Source organism: Electrophorus electricus, chromosome 21 (genome assembly GCF_041902795.1).
Source record: "Electrophorus electricus isolate QZ-2024a chromosome 21, ASM4190279v1, whole genome shotgun sequence".
Lineage (NCBI taxonomy): Eukaryota > Metazoa > Chordata > Actinopteri > Gymnotiformes > Gymnotidae > Electrophorus > Electrophorus electricus.
In genome coordinates, this window is record NC_137517.1 from 8060001 (window position 1) to 8073732 (window position 13732).

Genomic DNA, 13732 nt, shown 5'->3' on the forward strand with positions numbered 1-13732 from the left:
TTTTTAAGTGTTATCACTGCATCTGGAACATGGTTACGGGTGGTATCATCTAGGAACCCTGCACCGCTGATGCCATTAAAACATTAGTAACACAGCTAATAGCTAACATATAACCAAAAACATGCACAAGCCATAAACCAGGATGTTTCTGCCATATCTCAGTCCTTATCTGCCAACGTCACATTAAAGACGGTCCTATGACTCTTATTATCCTTCCATAAAAAGACCGAACAAATTACAGAGCTGTTTACTTTATGCAAAAAAAAAAAAAAGAGCGATAATGGCTCGCCCTTGTGTATGGAGAAGATGGAAGAGAACAACTCAAGAGCACACTCCAAGCCAAAGGCAGCACAACGGATCAGTTGGTCACTGTTAACTCAGCTGGAACCAATCAGATTCTGTCAACCTTCCAAGTTACCGCAGTCAATCGCTGGATCACAGAAAAGGATGAAGGAGTCCTACATGCTAAAAAGAGGGGCAAACCTGTCCCTAAAGATGCAATATATAGAGGAAGAACAATAAAAGAGGGAGTGCTCCCACTACACCCACTCTCCTCTCATTTCAACAATTAAACTTGCGGCACAATTGTCACAGGTCGGAGAAAGCCGTTTTCCTCATGAGAAGGAGACCACGATGAGAAGGCTTGATCTTTTCACACAAGTTGTGGAATGTGGGAGAGCAGAAGTGGAGTAATGGCATTGAAGAGGCTTTAAATCGACAGCGCAGAGGAGATCACATCAGGGTACTAAGTAGCAAATAAAATTGACTGTTTTGAAAGCAGCGTGGCGATGGCCCTGCAAAGATGTGTTCTGCAAGGTTGCCTGATTTCATGGAATCGATACCAGCTATCAGCAAAATACCAAATGGATTAGGATTGGGTTTTGGATGTCAGTGAGGTAACCTCTCTTAAAAGATCCCTTAAGTAAGATACATGCATTTTACTTTCTGCTTAAAGTGTAAAGAAAATTGAATGACACGTATGGAGACGTTGGGGGAAGAAACAACATTCTGTCTAGAAATTCTATTGAACAAACTTTTACTTCTCTACCTGAAATGAGTTATACCCGATATGCCAAAGAACATGAAAAATATGGCAAAATGGCATACACCTCATTAAAATCCCTTTTGTGGCTGAGAACCAGTGTGCTACTGCAGAGCAAGAACATTGCCCAAGCAGACGTATCTACTGGCTGCGAAACCCTAACAAAGGCACAGTTGTATTATGCATGTGTTGAGCCTTCAATTAGCGCCACGTACGTGCGGGTGGGGTGATAAGACTTTAAAAGCTCTAGCGGCGGGGGGTGTATCAGAGCGGGCGAGAGTATGCCACTCTGCTGGCCCTCACCGCCATTATTATCAGGCTTTCAGCACACATTAGGGGAATTAGCGTCGGCGTATTGCTGATGGCTGATGGGGGCAAGGCACAGAACAGCAGCCGTAACCAGGTAACAGGGAAGGGGTGGGAGGTACATCAGGTCCTGGTGCCTGCCCTGGATGCTCTGATTATAGGGACAGGACTATTGGGCCACCTGCTGGTTGTTTTCATTCTGGCAGGCAGGAGGCGCAAGAGTGGCTCTCGGACTCTCCAAGGGACGGACACGCTGCTGCTGGCCCTGAGCTCCTCAGACGTGCTTCTGCTCCTCTCGCTACCTTTCCACACCACCGCCATCGCTCTGGGCAGCTGGCCCTTCGGACAATTCCTGTGCAAGGCCGTCAGCTTCCTCGGAGTGGCCTGTAATGCAGTGAGCGCCTTCATCCTGGCAGCGCTGGCGATAGCGCGCTACCTGACGGTGGTGCACCCAACCTGGGTGTACCGTTCCAGCCTGCGCCGCTGGCTCCAGATAACCGCCGTCACCCTGTGGGTGCCGGCCATGGCACTGGCGACACCACAGTTCGCCTTCCGCACGGTGGGCACGTTCGCCGCAGTGCATTGCTTCGCCTTCCTGTCCGACGTCAGCCAGGTGGTCTACAGCATCTCCCTCTTCCTGTTCAGCTTCGCCCTCCCCCTGGTGGTCATCGTCCTCATGTACGCCAAGCTCTACGGTTTCCTGCAGAGCACCCGCACGCAGGGCCGCGCACCTCAGGTGGAGCGCTACCAGAAACAGGTGACCCAAACAACCGCCCTCCTGGTCATAGTCTTCACCATCAGCTGGCTGCCTTCCTACGCACTAATGTTCTCCCGGGTGGGGCAGAACTTTAGCAGCACACCTGAGTTTCGCTCACTTGCGATGTTCGCCCGGCTTCTGGCCACCTCTTCGTCTGCGATCAACCCGCTGCTGTACGCGTTCGTGTCGCAGAAGTTCCGGCGGGAGCTGCTGGAGCTAGGCTGGGGGCGGTGTGGGGGAAGGTTTGGGGTGAGGTGTGGGAGCTGTGAGGTGCCACACTGGCTTGCATGGTGCCCAAACCGAAGCAGGGACATGGTACAGCCCTTTACTCCTGCAGAGCTGAACACTCCACCTCCATAATATGCCCATAAAACACACCAAAGGTTAAAGCAAGCTCCAGGGATCAACAGCAAGGAGAATTCAAAGAATAAATAAAAAGGACACTGAACTGGAACTAATTCAGTCCCCAACTAGGGACATCAACAAAGAAGGTGTGATTTCAGGAGTTGTATAGCTGCTCCATTACTGGGAGCTTGTAAACAATGATACAAAATCAGGGTTTATATTTTTGTTTGTTTGTGCTCAAAAGATGTCCAATGTTGTAAAGCGTTCTCAAATATGAACTGCCTTCCTCTTCTGCGACACTGTTTACATCCTTCACAGAGTTTTGTTCATTTTCTCTGATAGGAATGTCCAAAACTCTCTATGCTCTCAAGCAGCTAATACAGACGTTACATCACCATTAAACCACTTTGTGTGTTTGGGATATTGTGTCTGCTGCACTGGTTGATAAAACTGTAAATATTGGCAAACATTTGAACATGATGCAGTAAAAGATCAGTAATGTCATCACATTCAATAAAGTAATGTGCTATTTTAAGCATAAATATGGGGTAAGCGGAACAGTCCGGGAAAATGACGAACTTCATCAACAACCTCAGGCCTCGCTATCTAACATTTCTGACTCACATTTAAAGAATCATGCACGGAACACGTTGGGCAACAATTCTCAACTCAAATCGTAGGTCCGCACTGCCCTGAACATGTTTCGCTAGACTTAGCATACCTTCTTATCAGCTTGGCCATGAGCTGATGTGTTAGTTTAAGTGTGCTGGCAGTGAAATGAGAACCCCTAACTGCACATATCTGTCCACCACTAAGCTCATACTCACAGCCCTACCCACTTACTCTCCACGATGGTTTTGCGGTCCGAGCCATCATCGTTGATCTGCTGGATGTTGCCAAAGTGGATGTCACTGTAGAAGATGCGGTTGGTCCCTTTGCCACTGCTGCCTCTGTGGTCGAACGTGAGAGCAATGACGTTCTTCATGTGCTCCGGGTCCTCGAAGGGCTTGATGGGTGCGTTGAGGTTGGTTTCGTCCGACAGGTGCACGCTTTTCAGGATGGTCCGTTCCGAGTAGAGCAGGTAGCCCTCGTAGTCGCGGCAGGTGCGGGCGTCCTCGGCCAGCACGCCGTGCGCGCACGCGCAGGTGCGTGCGCCGTTGCCTCGGTACAAGCACAGCTGCTCGCAGCCGCCGTTGTTCTTTCTGCAGATGTTGTCGCCTGCAAGAGCGCAAGTCCCATCACAAACCACAGAGGATCCACAGTAGAGACTGCAGTCGTGAACGTCTACACCCAAAATGCTAGCGCTGCTAATACTGAACGACCAGTAGCAGTATTAAGTTTGCATAACGCATGCCAATGCTTAAACACATAAGATAACTGGAGCTAGTTTCCTTTCAGTGTTGGCCACATTAGCAGTAGGACATGTGGGCAAAGTGTTGGTACAGCCAATTCATTAAAACCCACCTGTTATACCCATTAGAAGTATTTGCTGCTGGTGATTTGCTCATTACCAAGTATGCCTACCTCTCTGCCTGGCTCGGTTGAACACTTTGATATCTTTCAGCTGTACCCCGATGCCTGTTCTCAGGTACACCATGTCCGTGGCATTATTCTTGTTACCTCTCTTGATGGATCCATTAGCATGCGTTCTATATTAGGCAGAAGACAGAGAGGCTTGTCCATACAATTTAATTGCCTACATCTGTATCCTTCTAATTCAGATCCAGACACAGAACATCAGAATAAAAGTCGCACTGGGAGCGTAAGGAAATGACGCAGAGTAGGCGGCGTCACCTGTCGCTCCAGTAGATGTAGTTCTCGAACACAGACACAGCAAACATGTCCATGTTATGAACAGCCAGGACCAGCTCGCGGTTGTTGCCCGTCTCCAGATTAATACGCTCGATTTTGTCGGTCCGAGCATCACACCAGTAGAGCAGATCCTCCTAAATACACACAGACGGAATGAGCTACAGCTTGCATCAAATGTCACACTTTTTTTTTTGACAATATTGATTTTATGTTTCTCCTGTTCCGATCAGAAGTTATGGAAATGGGAAGGCCATTGGTTATCCCCTCAGATGTGTGAGATAATCTTTCTCCAACTTCTGACTGAATTAGAGGCTTAGTTGACAATGAAATCTCTCACAAACATTGTTGCTGGTTATGCTACTTCTCATGGAATTGTGCATGAATAGGATCATGTAACAAACCTGGTAGTCAATGGAGATGCCGTTGGGCCAGCTGATACTAACGTTGACCAGAACTATTCTCTCAGAGCCGTCTAACTGAGACCTCTCGATACGTGGGTACTGTCCCCACTCTGTCCAGAACAGGTACCTTTGACAGACACACACAAGATATTTTTTCCCCTTTGATGATGTCCCACAGAGCACCTTAATCAGACACTTACGTACATTTATAATTAATATATAGAATTATATATTACTAGAAATATTTCTGCCCTGACAATACGGACGCATGCACACACAGCAACTCTCTCACCCTTTGGCTGGATGCACAGCGATGGCACGGGGTTTGTCCAGGCCGTGCGAGATGACCACATAGCGAAAGGAGCCATTGAGCCTGGCCACTTCGATCATGTCGAAGCCCTGGTCGGTCCAGTAGATGTTGCCTACACAAGAGGGACAGAGCCCCAGTCAGCAAAGCAACTAACCAGACACCGACATGAGGCCTTCACTTTCGAATGGTGCTAGAGTTTTAACGGTAACGCACGCAGGCAAGTACTTGTGTGCATACGTGACGGCCCGAGTTCTTTCTAACCTGCGATCCAGTCCACAGCAATGCCTTCCACACGGCCGATGCCGTTGGTGACCACGTCTTCCCTCCAGGTCTGGTCCCTCTTGGCTCGGCTGATGGTGCTCAACCCCATGTCCACCCAGTAGATGGTGTCATTCTCTGCATGGCACAGAGCAGATTGGCCAGGCTCACACCAAACTAGCAAGCCACTCACGGATTCCACAACGCTGACGTAATGTTGAATAGCATTTCTTTTTACAGGGACCAGTGTAACCAAGTCACACTCCAGCACTAGGTACAGTCGGTGTTATTCGCATTGCTTTAGAAGCAAGCTGCAAGGGGACATATGGTGCCCTCACCAGCATGGAAGTCAATGCCCACAGCCAGAGAGGTGCCAGACACTGGTACAAGGGCATCGGATTTGTCAGCCGGGTCCAGAGGGATGCCACGGATGCCCTCGTGCACCGAGTAGAGCAGGAAGGAGCCCATACCTGCCCAAGCGCACACGTCCACGCAAGCAAACACATGTTTGGCCATCAAAAACAGAACTACAGGATTTTTCCAGTCAGAGGCTTCAAAGCCACGGTGTGGAGACGTGTGGTGTGAGCATGTGCTGCTAAGCCATACCCTCGCAGGAGCGCTGGCCACTCTTCAAGCTGTAACCTGCAGTGCACATGCAGGCCCTGCTGCTGGCAGACGTGGGCAGACACAGCTGAGAACAGTCTCCATTGTTTTTCGTACACAGGTTTGTACCTTCAGCAAGAAACAGGAGTAGTTCAAAGGCACTTATTTAGGACTGGTACCGAGATATTCAAACAAACAAAAACAAACACACACACAAACACACCTTTCTGTTGGACTGTCTCATTATAGATCTTCATATGCATCACAGGTGACGTGTTGTTCCTCAGAACTTTCCAGTTGCCACCATCAATCTTGTCGCAAGTGCCCACCTGATCCGTTCCCTGGTCCGCCCACCACAACTTGTCCCCTGTGCACAACAAACGGGAACGAAGGCAATCGGCAACATGACAACATCTGGGATGAGCTGCAGGTTTGAGTTCCAGAATATTTTAGGATCAGAAATGGATTTTTAATTTTTCATACAGGATCAAAAATGAAGACTGCTCGTTTAGGGGGTAGGAACATAAAGGGGAGGCCGTGAGGAGATGCTGGCATTAATTCAGAATGCTGCGAAGCTGCTCACCCATAACAGCGAGAGTTGTGGCTTTGGTCAGTTTGCCCTTCACTCCCTCTATGACCTCATGACCTGAGCCATCCAGCTGGCAGCGGTTTATGGTGCTGTTGCCTGAACTGATCCAGTACAGCTTCTCCTCATCAAAGTCAATGGAGAGCCCTACAAGAGACCAGCAGAGATCAGCATCACACACTCAAACTTCAAACAAGGTGTGCATTTGATGCATTTCATTCATTCAGAATTTGTAATACATGGATGATGTGCTGCCTTGGAACAGACAGTGCAGTCGAGCATTCTGATTGGTTACTTACCAACAGGGGCCTTCTGATTGGTGAAGAGTAAAGTGCGGTTGCTGCCATCCGTGTTGGCCATGCTGATGTTGTCTCCGTCAGTCCAGTAGAGCTTTCTGGAAATTGATATGAGACATGAGTATAGAATTAATTTTGTGCCAAATGTTTCAAATTTATGTTACATGTTACAAATGTACAAGAAAAATATTAAACATAAAAATGTAAGAAATATATTGCAAACATGAGAATCAAACATTTTTTCAGGAGGTGGATCTTACTCGAATATATTCACATCAAATTTATATTGGTCAACTAATTTTGGAGCGAGATGTGCTTTTGAAAATATGGCCGGAGAGAAAACGAACAAAGCAAGCCCTTACTGTATTTCCAAAACTGTAACTTCCCACCTCATATGTGTCTTTTTCCAATTACCACAGCATGCAGTGGGTGTGGTTTAGAGCGTCTCCTGCTCTAAAATCAGTTGACCAATAGAGATTAAAGGTGAATGCCTTGATGCACGTAATAGGAAGCATAAGAAACACAGCAATGGCAGAAGAAATATTACAGAAGCAAAGAAACACAACCATGAAAGAAAACATTTGCATAATCCACAAATAAAAAACCTAAAATTGAAGACAAAGGCAAAACAAGTGTGAAGTAGTAATAATCCTTTTGAAATGTTTGACAATATATTGCAACATACTTCGAGCATTTTGATAACTGATATTTTGTTTGTGGATTTTCTTAATTTATTTGATGCATATGGCACAAAATTAACTCAATACATGTAGTTAGGCACCTGGGGATGGAGGTTCTTAAATTGAATTCATTCTTTTCATAAACAATCAATGTATCGTATTGAACTACAAAGTATAAAAATTCCTCAATGAAAACAGAATTCAGGAATTCTTTCCAACACTTGATTTGTGCTTAATAATCTGTGAAAGCATTTCTGGTAGAGTTCTGCTCTTTCCCCTGGTCCATAACCCCCACGGAACAAATCCTGTGGGAAAGTCCATTACATATAAGAACAAACACTTCCTGGAAAACATTCAAATCGAGCTACTGGATTTATTTTAGTCTCATTCATTTTGCTCCTGCAGTCTGTAAGGCTCTCCCATTGTAAATGCCCTCATCACTGAGAAGGTTCTAGAAAAACCAGGCTTTGCTCAGCACATCTGCATCACATGGGCCATGCACTGGATCCTGCTGGATCCTGCTTCTGCAGCTAGGACACAGGAAGCTACCTCGTCTCCGGGGGCAGCTGTAATTGCTGAGCCAGCCCCTCCCTCCTAAACTACAAATACCACCCCCCCCCCACCCCCCACCCCGTTTTGTTGGTGCTGTTGTAGAGTTTGTGCTTCTCTAATTAAGAGTGAACAGCTCATGCTCTCCCCTCCTCCACGACTACAAAAATTCACTCCTGATTCCTGATTCTATTTCAGATTATCTTTAGGATCAGGCGTATGGTTTTGGTTAAGAGTTAGGATCATGGTTAGGTAAGCAGTGTGTGTGTGTGTGTGTGTGTGTGTTGTGAGTGTAACAGGTGAATGCGAAAGAGAAAGAGCCACATCTTGAGCGAGGAAGAGGGCGCGCATAACCACAGCACACAGGACTAACCCGAGCATGGGATGTACCACAAGGCAGTGGGGTTTGTCCAGTCCATGGATGACAGAGTTCTTGAAGGAGCCGTCCAGACGGGCCACGTTGATCTGCTTCTTGCTGGCATCATAGCTGGTCCAGAACAGGTTCCTAGATACCCAGTCCACAGCAAGGCCCTGGGCGTTGGGAATGTCTAAAATAGGGACACACAGAGACAAATGCACCTCGGTCCAGTGCTGACTGGGTTTACAGAAAGCAGAAAGGAGTCAGAAAAACATGCAGGGCTTTACCGGCTGACACTACTGTCTCCACGCCTGTGCCATTGATGAAGGCTCTTTTGATCATCTGCATGCGTACGTCGGACCAGTAGATGCGCTGCTCTGTGGCGTCATAATCCACAGCCGTTACGTTATCGATAACGGGCACGGTGAAGGAGATAATGTAGTTGTAATAGGGATTATCAATGTCCACCCCTCTAATCTCAATCTGGCGTGCATACAGCAAGAACTGGCGAGACTCTGCGTGAAGGAAAACAGAAGATGACATCTTTAATTAAAAAATGATCAACAGAAGTGTCACAAAAGCTATAAGATGGTCATTGTGGCCGTATAAAAAGTTGCTTTTGAAGATTAAATTTTAGGCTTTTGGAAAGGTCTTATTTTACCTAGCAACAATGCAGGCAACAGCACTTTAAAAGCTCATTAAAAAAACAAAAACAAACCACATTTAAAGAGCTAAATGCATCTGTATTAAAGTGAAGCAGTGGGCATGCAGGTTATCTGTTGTCTAAGTAGATAGGAGTGGAGCTACAGTGCTCCACTGTGCACAGTTATACTGCCTCCTGACCTTTAGAGAAACACAGAGTTGTTGACCATGAGAGTATGCACAGGGCATTCTGAACAGGTCCAGCAGCCCTGCCACAAATACTGATCAGACAGAGCAGAGAGTGTAAGGGGCAGGGGGGGTCTTGGGTGGCTTCTGATGCTTAATGTTTTAGCGCCAACACAAAATGTGGGCTACACCCCATTCCCCCCCTTATTCCAATCAGCCAATCGGCTCTGAGTTTCAGTCTGACCCTCCCAAAGCCACCTATACCGATACCAGATCACTGTTTACTACATAACAGTAAACACTGATCTGGTATCAGACCAACAGTGTAACCAGAGCTCCCTGTTGTAATGTCCACACTGGTAGCAGCAAAAGTGTAATGAGCGAAGATGGTGAGTTTTGAATATGGCTGCCAAATATGTCCTCGCTAACGCTGTTGCTATAACGTTAAATAAAGTTGGGGGGTTTTTTCTGTCGGAATACAGCAATCAATTATACACTTAATGTACCTTAATGTACGCAGTCTTACATGCGAGTCTGTTCTGCGCAAGGCTCGAGAAAAAGCGGGGACAAGGCGAGGTAGCCTACCATAGCAGGTGTGCTTGTCGGGCCGCAGCTTCATGAGGTGGGGACAGGCACAGGAGAAAGTTTGGTTGTAGTTGATGAGGCACAGGTGTGAGCATGGGCCCTTTCCGCCACGCGCCTCACAGGGGTTCGGCACTACGGAGACGATCGAAAAGGAAAACAGGAATGAATGTCCAAAGCACGAGCTCAGATTCCGAAGAAGCAGGAAGGGATGGCTGCCTGCATCCAGATGCATCTGAGAGCACCCCTGCAATGTCGGTTAGTGTGAGCTTACACGCTTAGTGTTCAGACAGTGAACGTCAGGCTCAGTCACACTAGAGTAACACTATGAACAGACTTCAGGGGAAGACTCCCTCTCATCCAAACACCCCTAGACGCTCTGGGAGAATCATCCAAGCCGATAGAAATCTGTCAGACGTGCTTTAGGCAGGCCAGGCTAATAAAGAGATGAGAAGATCGACTATGCCTGGAGGGAAGCGTGTGCATGCACATGTATGTGTGGCTGTGGATGTTAAGGAGTGAAAACAGACTCTGAGAAGAATGTTATAAATAGAGTGTGAACACACTGGGGAGTTTCTAAGTGTGAAGTGCTCTGACTAATATACCTTATATAATATGACTTATACAATGACAAATAGTGCGACTTTCATAGCATTTCATAGCTTTGTCTGCACTCTGAATAGATTACATCCATTAGCTTTATTACTGGTTCATATCTTCAATACGTGGACGTTGCTAAGTGCTGTGGTACTCCATGTTTGTTATTAACTCTGTTCCCCAAGCATGTGTTCAGGCAGAGACAAGCACTGTGGTGGGTGTAACGTGAGAAGCCCTGACCCTGTGGCTGTCTGGAAGGATGGTACACTTGCAGGTCGAAGGGTTGTGTGTTTGTCCTCTGCACCACTGTCACGTTGTGACCTGTCCACTTGTTGGCCTTGGCCAGCGTGTTGGTGCGCCAGTCCGTCCAGTAAACCTCTCCCCCATACATGGTGACGGCGAAGGGATGTGACAGGTATTCATGTCCCCGAAGAACTTCGATCAGGCCGGAACCGTCATACGCAGCGGAATAGATGGCGTCAGACCTAGGAAGATCTTTCTTTAATAAGGCCAGGATGTTCGGCACATCCTTAGTATGTTGGACCATTGTGTGTGTGTGTGTGTGTGTGTGTGTGTGTGTGTGTGTGTGTGTGTGTGTGTGTGTGTGTGTGTGTGCGTGCACGTGTGTAGGGGGGTATTCATTTGTCTGTTCACGTGTGCATACCTAGCATCAATCCACAGAATACGACGCTCTAGGTAGTCAACGGTGAGGCCGTTGGGCCAACCTCCATTGCCAGTTTCTCTGTGGATGGTACGACGGCCATCTCCGCTCATGGACGCAGCCTCTATCCTGGGAGAACTAGCGTCCCAGTCTGTCCAGAACAAGATACTGAAACAGCAATGAGAGACAGTTACTAACCAAAAAGGCATCCCTACAGAAGGGAGAGATTCAACAGTAGCTTTGTTGATGAACTGTGGTGAAGAAGATGTGTACAGTATGTGCATTTTCTATATATACCATTCCGTATATTTTAGCCTAATGAGGGTGTGGGTGTAGGGGAGAGAGAGAGAGAGAGAGAGAGAGAGCACGTGTGTGTGTGTGTGTCATTTCTTACCCATCTCGAGGGTCAAGGGCAATAGCTCGAGGGTGCTCCACCTCTCCAGCCAGTAGGGTGGTGCGCATGGTACCATCTAGCTTGGCCACTTCAATCTGGTCTAGGTTGCTCTCCACCCAGTAGATGTTCCCTGCAATCCAGTCTACAGCCAAACCCTCTGGAGTAGCCAGGCCGTACTGGATAACCACCTCGAAACTGGTAAGAGCTGGGCCAAGACCACAACAATGCATCACTATCCATTCGTTGACCTTTGGTGACCACTTTGACAGAAATAAATGCAGACCCATTACAGGAATACCCAATTCCAATCCAACAGGGGTGATGTCCAACTGAGTTTGAAGTGGTAACTTACCTGCTTTAATTCACTCGATTCACCTCATCAGTTAATTACCACATTTAGGTGAACAATTCCCTTTGATCCAGTTAAAACTGACACAAACCCTTTAGCTGCAGCCTTTAATTCACAGTATAGTGTGATCTGACCAGAAGGTTCATGCAAGTCTCCCAAGTTGTCCTCTATTCAATTTCACTAATGTAAATACATTTATGTAAATCACAAACCATCGCACCTGGCACAGTCATGCTTATGAATACAGGCCGACAAAAACCACCACTTTCGTTCGAAAACATTTTTCCTCTCCCATGAAACGAGCAGGTTGTGCTAGCTCACACTGGGCTACAACCACACAGCAGTAATTAGAGGCCTGGGCCTTGTGTCACTGGCATGACCCCTGCGATAATGGAACACAAGGGGGGAAAAAAAAAACCTACTCTGTTGCTTTGTTTCACTGTTGGCAGCCCCCTGGCCATGTTCCCACCAGCTCTGTGAAATCAGAGTGAGACAAAGAAGCGAGTGTGTTTCATGGTTGCTCGTGTGTGCGAGGGAGGTGGACACTGTGGATCTGACACTCCCCATGGTTACATACAGCCATGCGTACACTCGTGCTGGCACTCATGGTGCGTGCGTGCGCACGCACGCGCGCAGAGTTCTCTGCTACGAGCCTCACTTTCCCCTAAGCTATTGTGTGGCATGCGAATTGTGAGCCATGAATTTTGTGGCAGGCTGTGAATCGGAAAATTGCTTTCCTTCCCATCAGAGTGTCACGGGGACACTAGATGTATCTTTATGCCATGTGCCACTGCAGTGTGACTTGGTCCACGAGCATCTACGTCTCCAAGTGCTGCTCCAGTATGCACGTTGACATTTTCACACCCCTCTCTTACCTCCGTTTTCAGACAGTTTGCCCCGGTAGATCTTGTCCTCCACCACGTCTGTCCAGTAGAGGGCACTCTGGTTGAGGTGGAAGTCCAGGGCAATTGTGTTCCTCAGACTGGGAACCAGGACACTAAACTCCCCCTTATAAAGGTCAATCCGGCGGATCTCGTGCCGGTTGGAAAAGATGATGAAGGGCTTGAAAGGATCTAGACCACACAGAGAGCACGCATGACACCTCGGGGCAAAGCAATGAGACAGAAAAGACATCCACAGCAATTGCTCTTATAAACCCCACCCACCCCCGACTCTGACTGGTGACCTAATGGCTGAAGACCAACAAAAGCTGTAATAGTGAAGTGCTCTTAAAACCATCACCCATGTTCCAGCCAGCAATAGATCAAAAATGAACGCAGTGAAGCCCTGAATCGCTTTTTAAAGACCACTTCAACATAGCAACGAACCAAAACAAAACAATTTTAGCATTCCTTTCCATACAGACAACCTAATAAATTATAACAGAGCACATCAGTGTTTAGTAGAATATGGTACAGTAGTGGATTTTTTAACGTATTGTAGGGTACATAATGTATATATTCCTACTGTCTCCCACCTGTTCCTGAAATCCTTATCGATTAGTCGGCATGTCTCCCTCCCCGTTGTGTCTATTCTGTCTCTCCCTCCCTCCGTCTCCCTCTGCCCTCCCCATCTCCTCTCACCGGTACTCTTGCAGCTCTCGTTGTCTGGCTCTAGGGCCCAGCCCTCGTAGCACGCACACTTAACAGTGGCCTTTTCCTGGATGCACCGCTGGCTACACTTCAGGTGCTTAGCACAGAAGCTCTGGATCTGGCATGTCTTGTTGTCAGCGCGGAGCTCCATGCCCGGTGGACATGAGCATAGGATGCCCTCGCCTGGGGCAATGGTGCAGTTGTGGCTGCATCCGCCGTTGTCTGCCGAGCACAGGTCTGCAGCGGTGGTGGAGCACGAGAGAAAGATGAGACCCATGTGAGAAAAAGCCTGCCATCCATCCGAGGTGGGCGGTAACCAACCGGAAATGCTCTCAGTGCACAAACAACTTTAACTGACTGGTCCTTTTGTGAGTATTTGCAAAATCAAGAAAGACAAGCCTCTTCGCAGGCAAGGAAATCTACTTT

At 47.5% G+C, this 13732-nt stretch overlaps 2 protein-coding genes across 5 annotated transcripts in view; one reads left to right on the plus strand and one right to left on the minus strand.

Annotated features, from left to right (window-relative positions):
* The window catches only part of lrp1ab (low density lipoprotein receptor-related protein 1Ab), a 91292-nt gene that overhangs the window by 31726 nt on the left and 45834 nt on the right, over positions 1 to 13732 (minus strand). For all 4 annotated transcript variants that reach the window (XM_081703925.1, XM_081703924.1, XM_081703926.1 and 1 more), the window contains 19 exons: positions 13298 to 13543; positions 12590 to 12787; positions 11366 to 11570; positions 10975 to 11139; positions 10551 to 10795; positions 9717 to 9848; positions 8591 to 8818; positions 8319 to 8493; positions 6720 to 6814; positions 6418 to 6567; positions 6058 to 6201; positions 5838 to 5963; positions 5570 to 5701; positions 5235 to 5369; positions 4956 to 5085; positions 4664 to 4790; positions 4245 to 4396; positions 3975 to 4099; positions 3294 to 3668 (listed from right to left, as the gene is read on the minus strand). In XM_081703925.1, coding sequence (XP_081560051.1) covers positions 3294 to 3668; positions 3975 to 4099; positions 4245 to 4396; positions 4664 to 4790; positions 4956 to 5085; positions 5235 to 5369; positions 5570 to 5701; positions 5838 to 5963; positions 6058 to 6201; positions 6418 to 6567; positions 6720 to 6814; positions 8319 to 8493; positions 8591 to 8818; positions 9717 to 9848; positions 10551 to 10795; positions 10975 to 11139; positions 11366 to 11570; positions 12590 to 12787; positions 13298 to 13543 — 3285 coding nt within the window. The remainder of the gene's footprint in view (positions 1 to 3293; positions 3669 to 3974; positions 4100 to 4244; positions 4397 to 4663; positions 4791 to 4955; positions 5086 to 5234; positions 5370 to 5569; positions 5702 to 5837; positions 5964 to 6057; positions 6202 to 6417; positions 6568 to 6719; positions 6815 to 8318; positions 8494 to 8590; positions 8819 to 9716; positions 9849 to 10550; positions 10796 to 10974; positions 11140 to 11365; positions 11571 to 12589; positions 12788 to 13297; positions 13544 to 13732) is intronic.
* LOC145652760 (galanin receptor type 1) lies at positions 358 to 3286 on the plus strand. Its single transcript, XM_081703928.1, has one exon. The coding sequence runs from the start codon at positions 1404 to 1406 to the stop codon at positions 2463 to 2465; it is 1062 nt and encodes a 353-aa protein (XP_081560054.1). The 5' UTR covers positions 358 to 1403; the 3' UTR covers positions 2466 to 3286.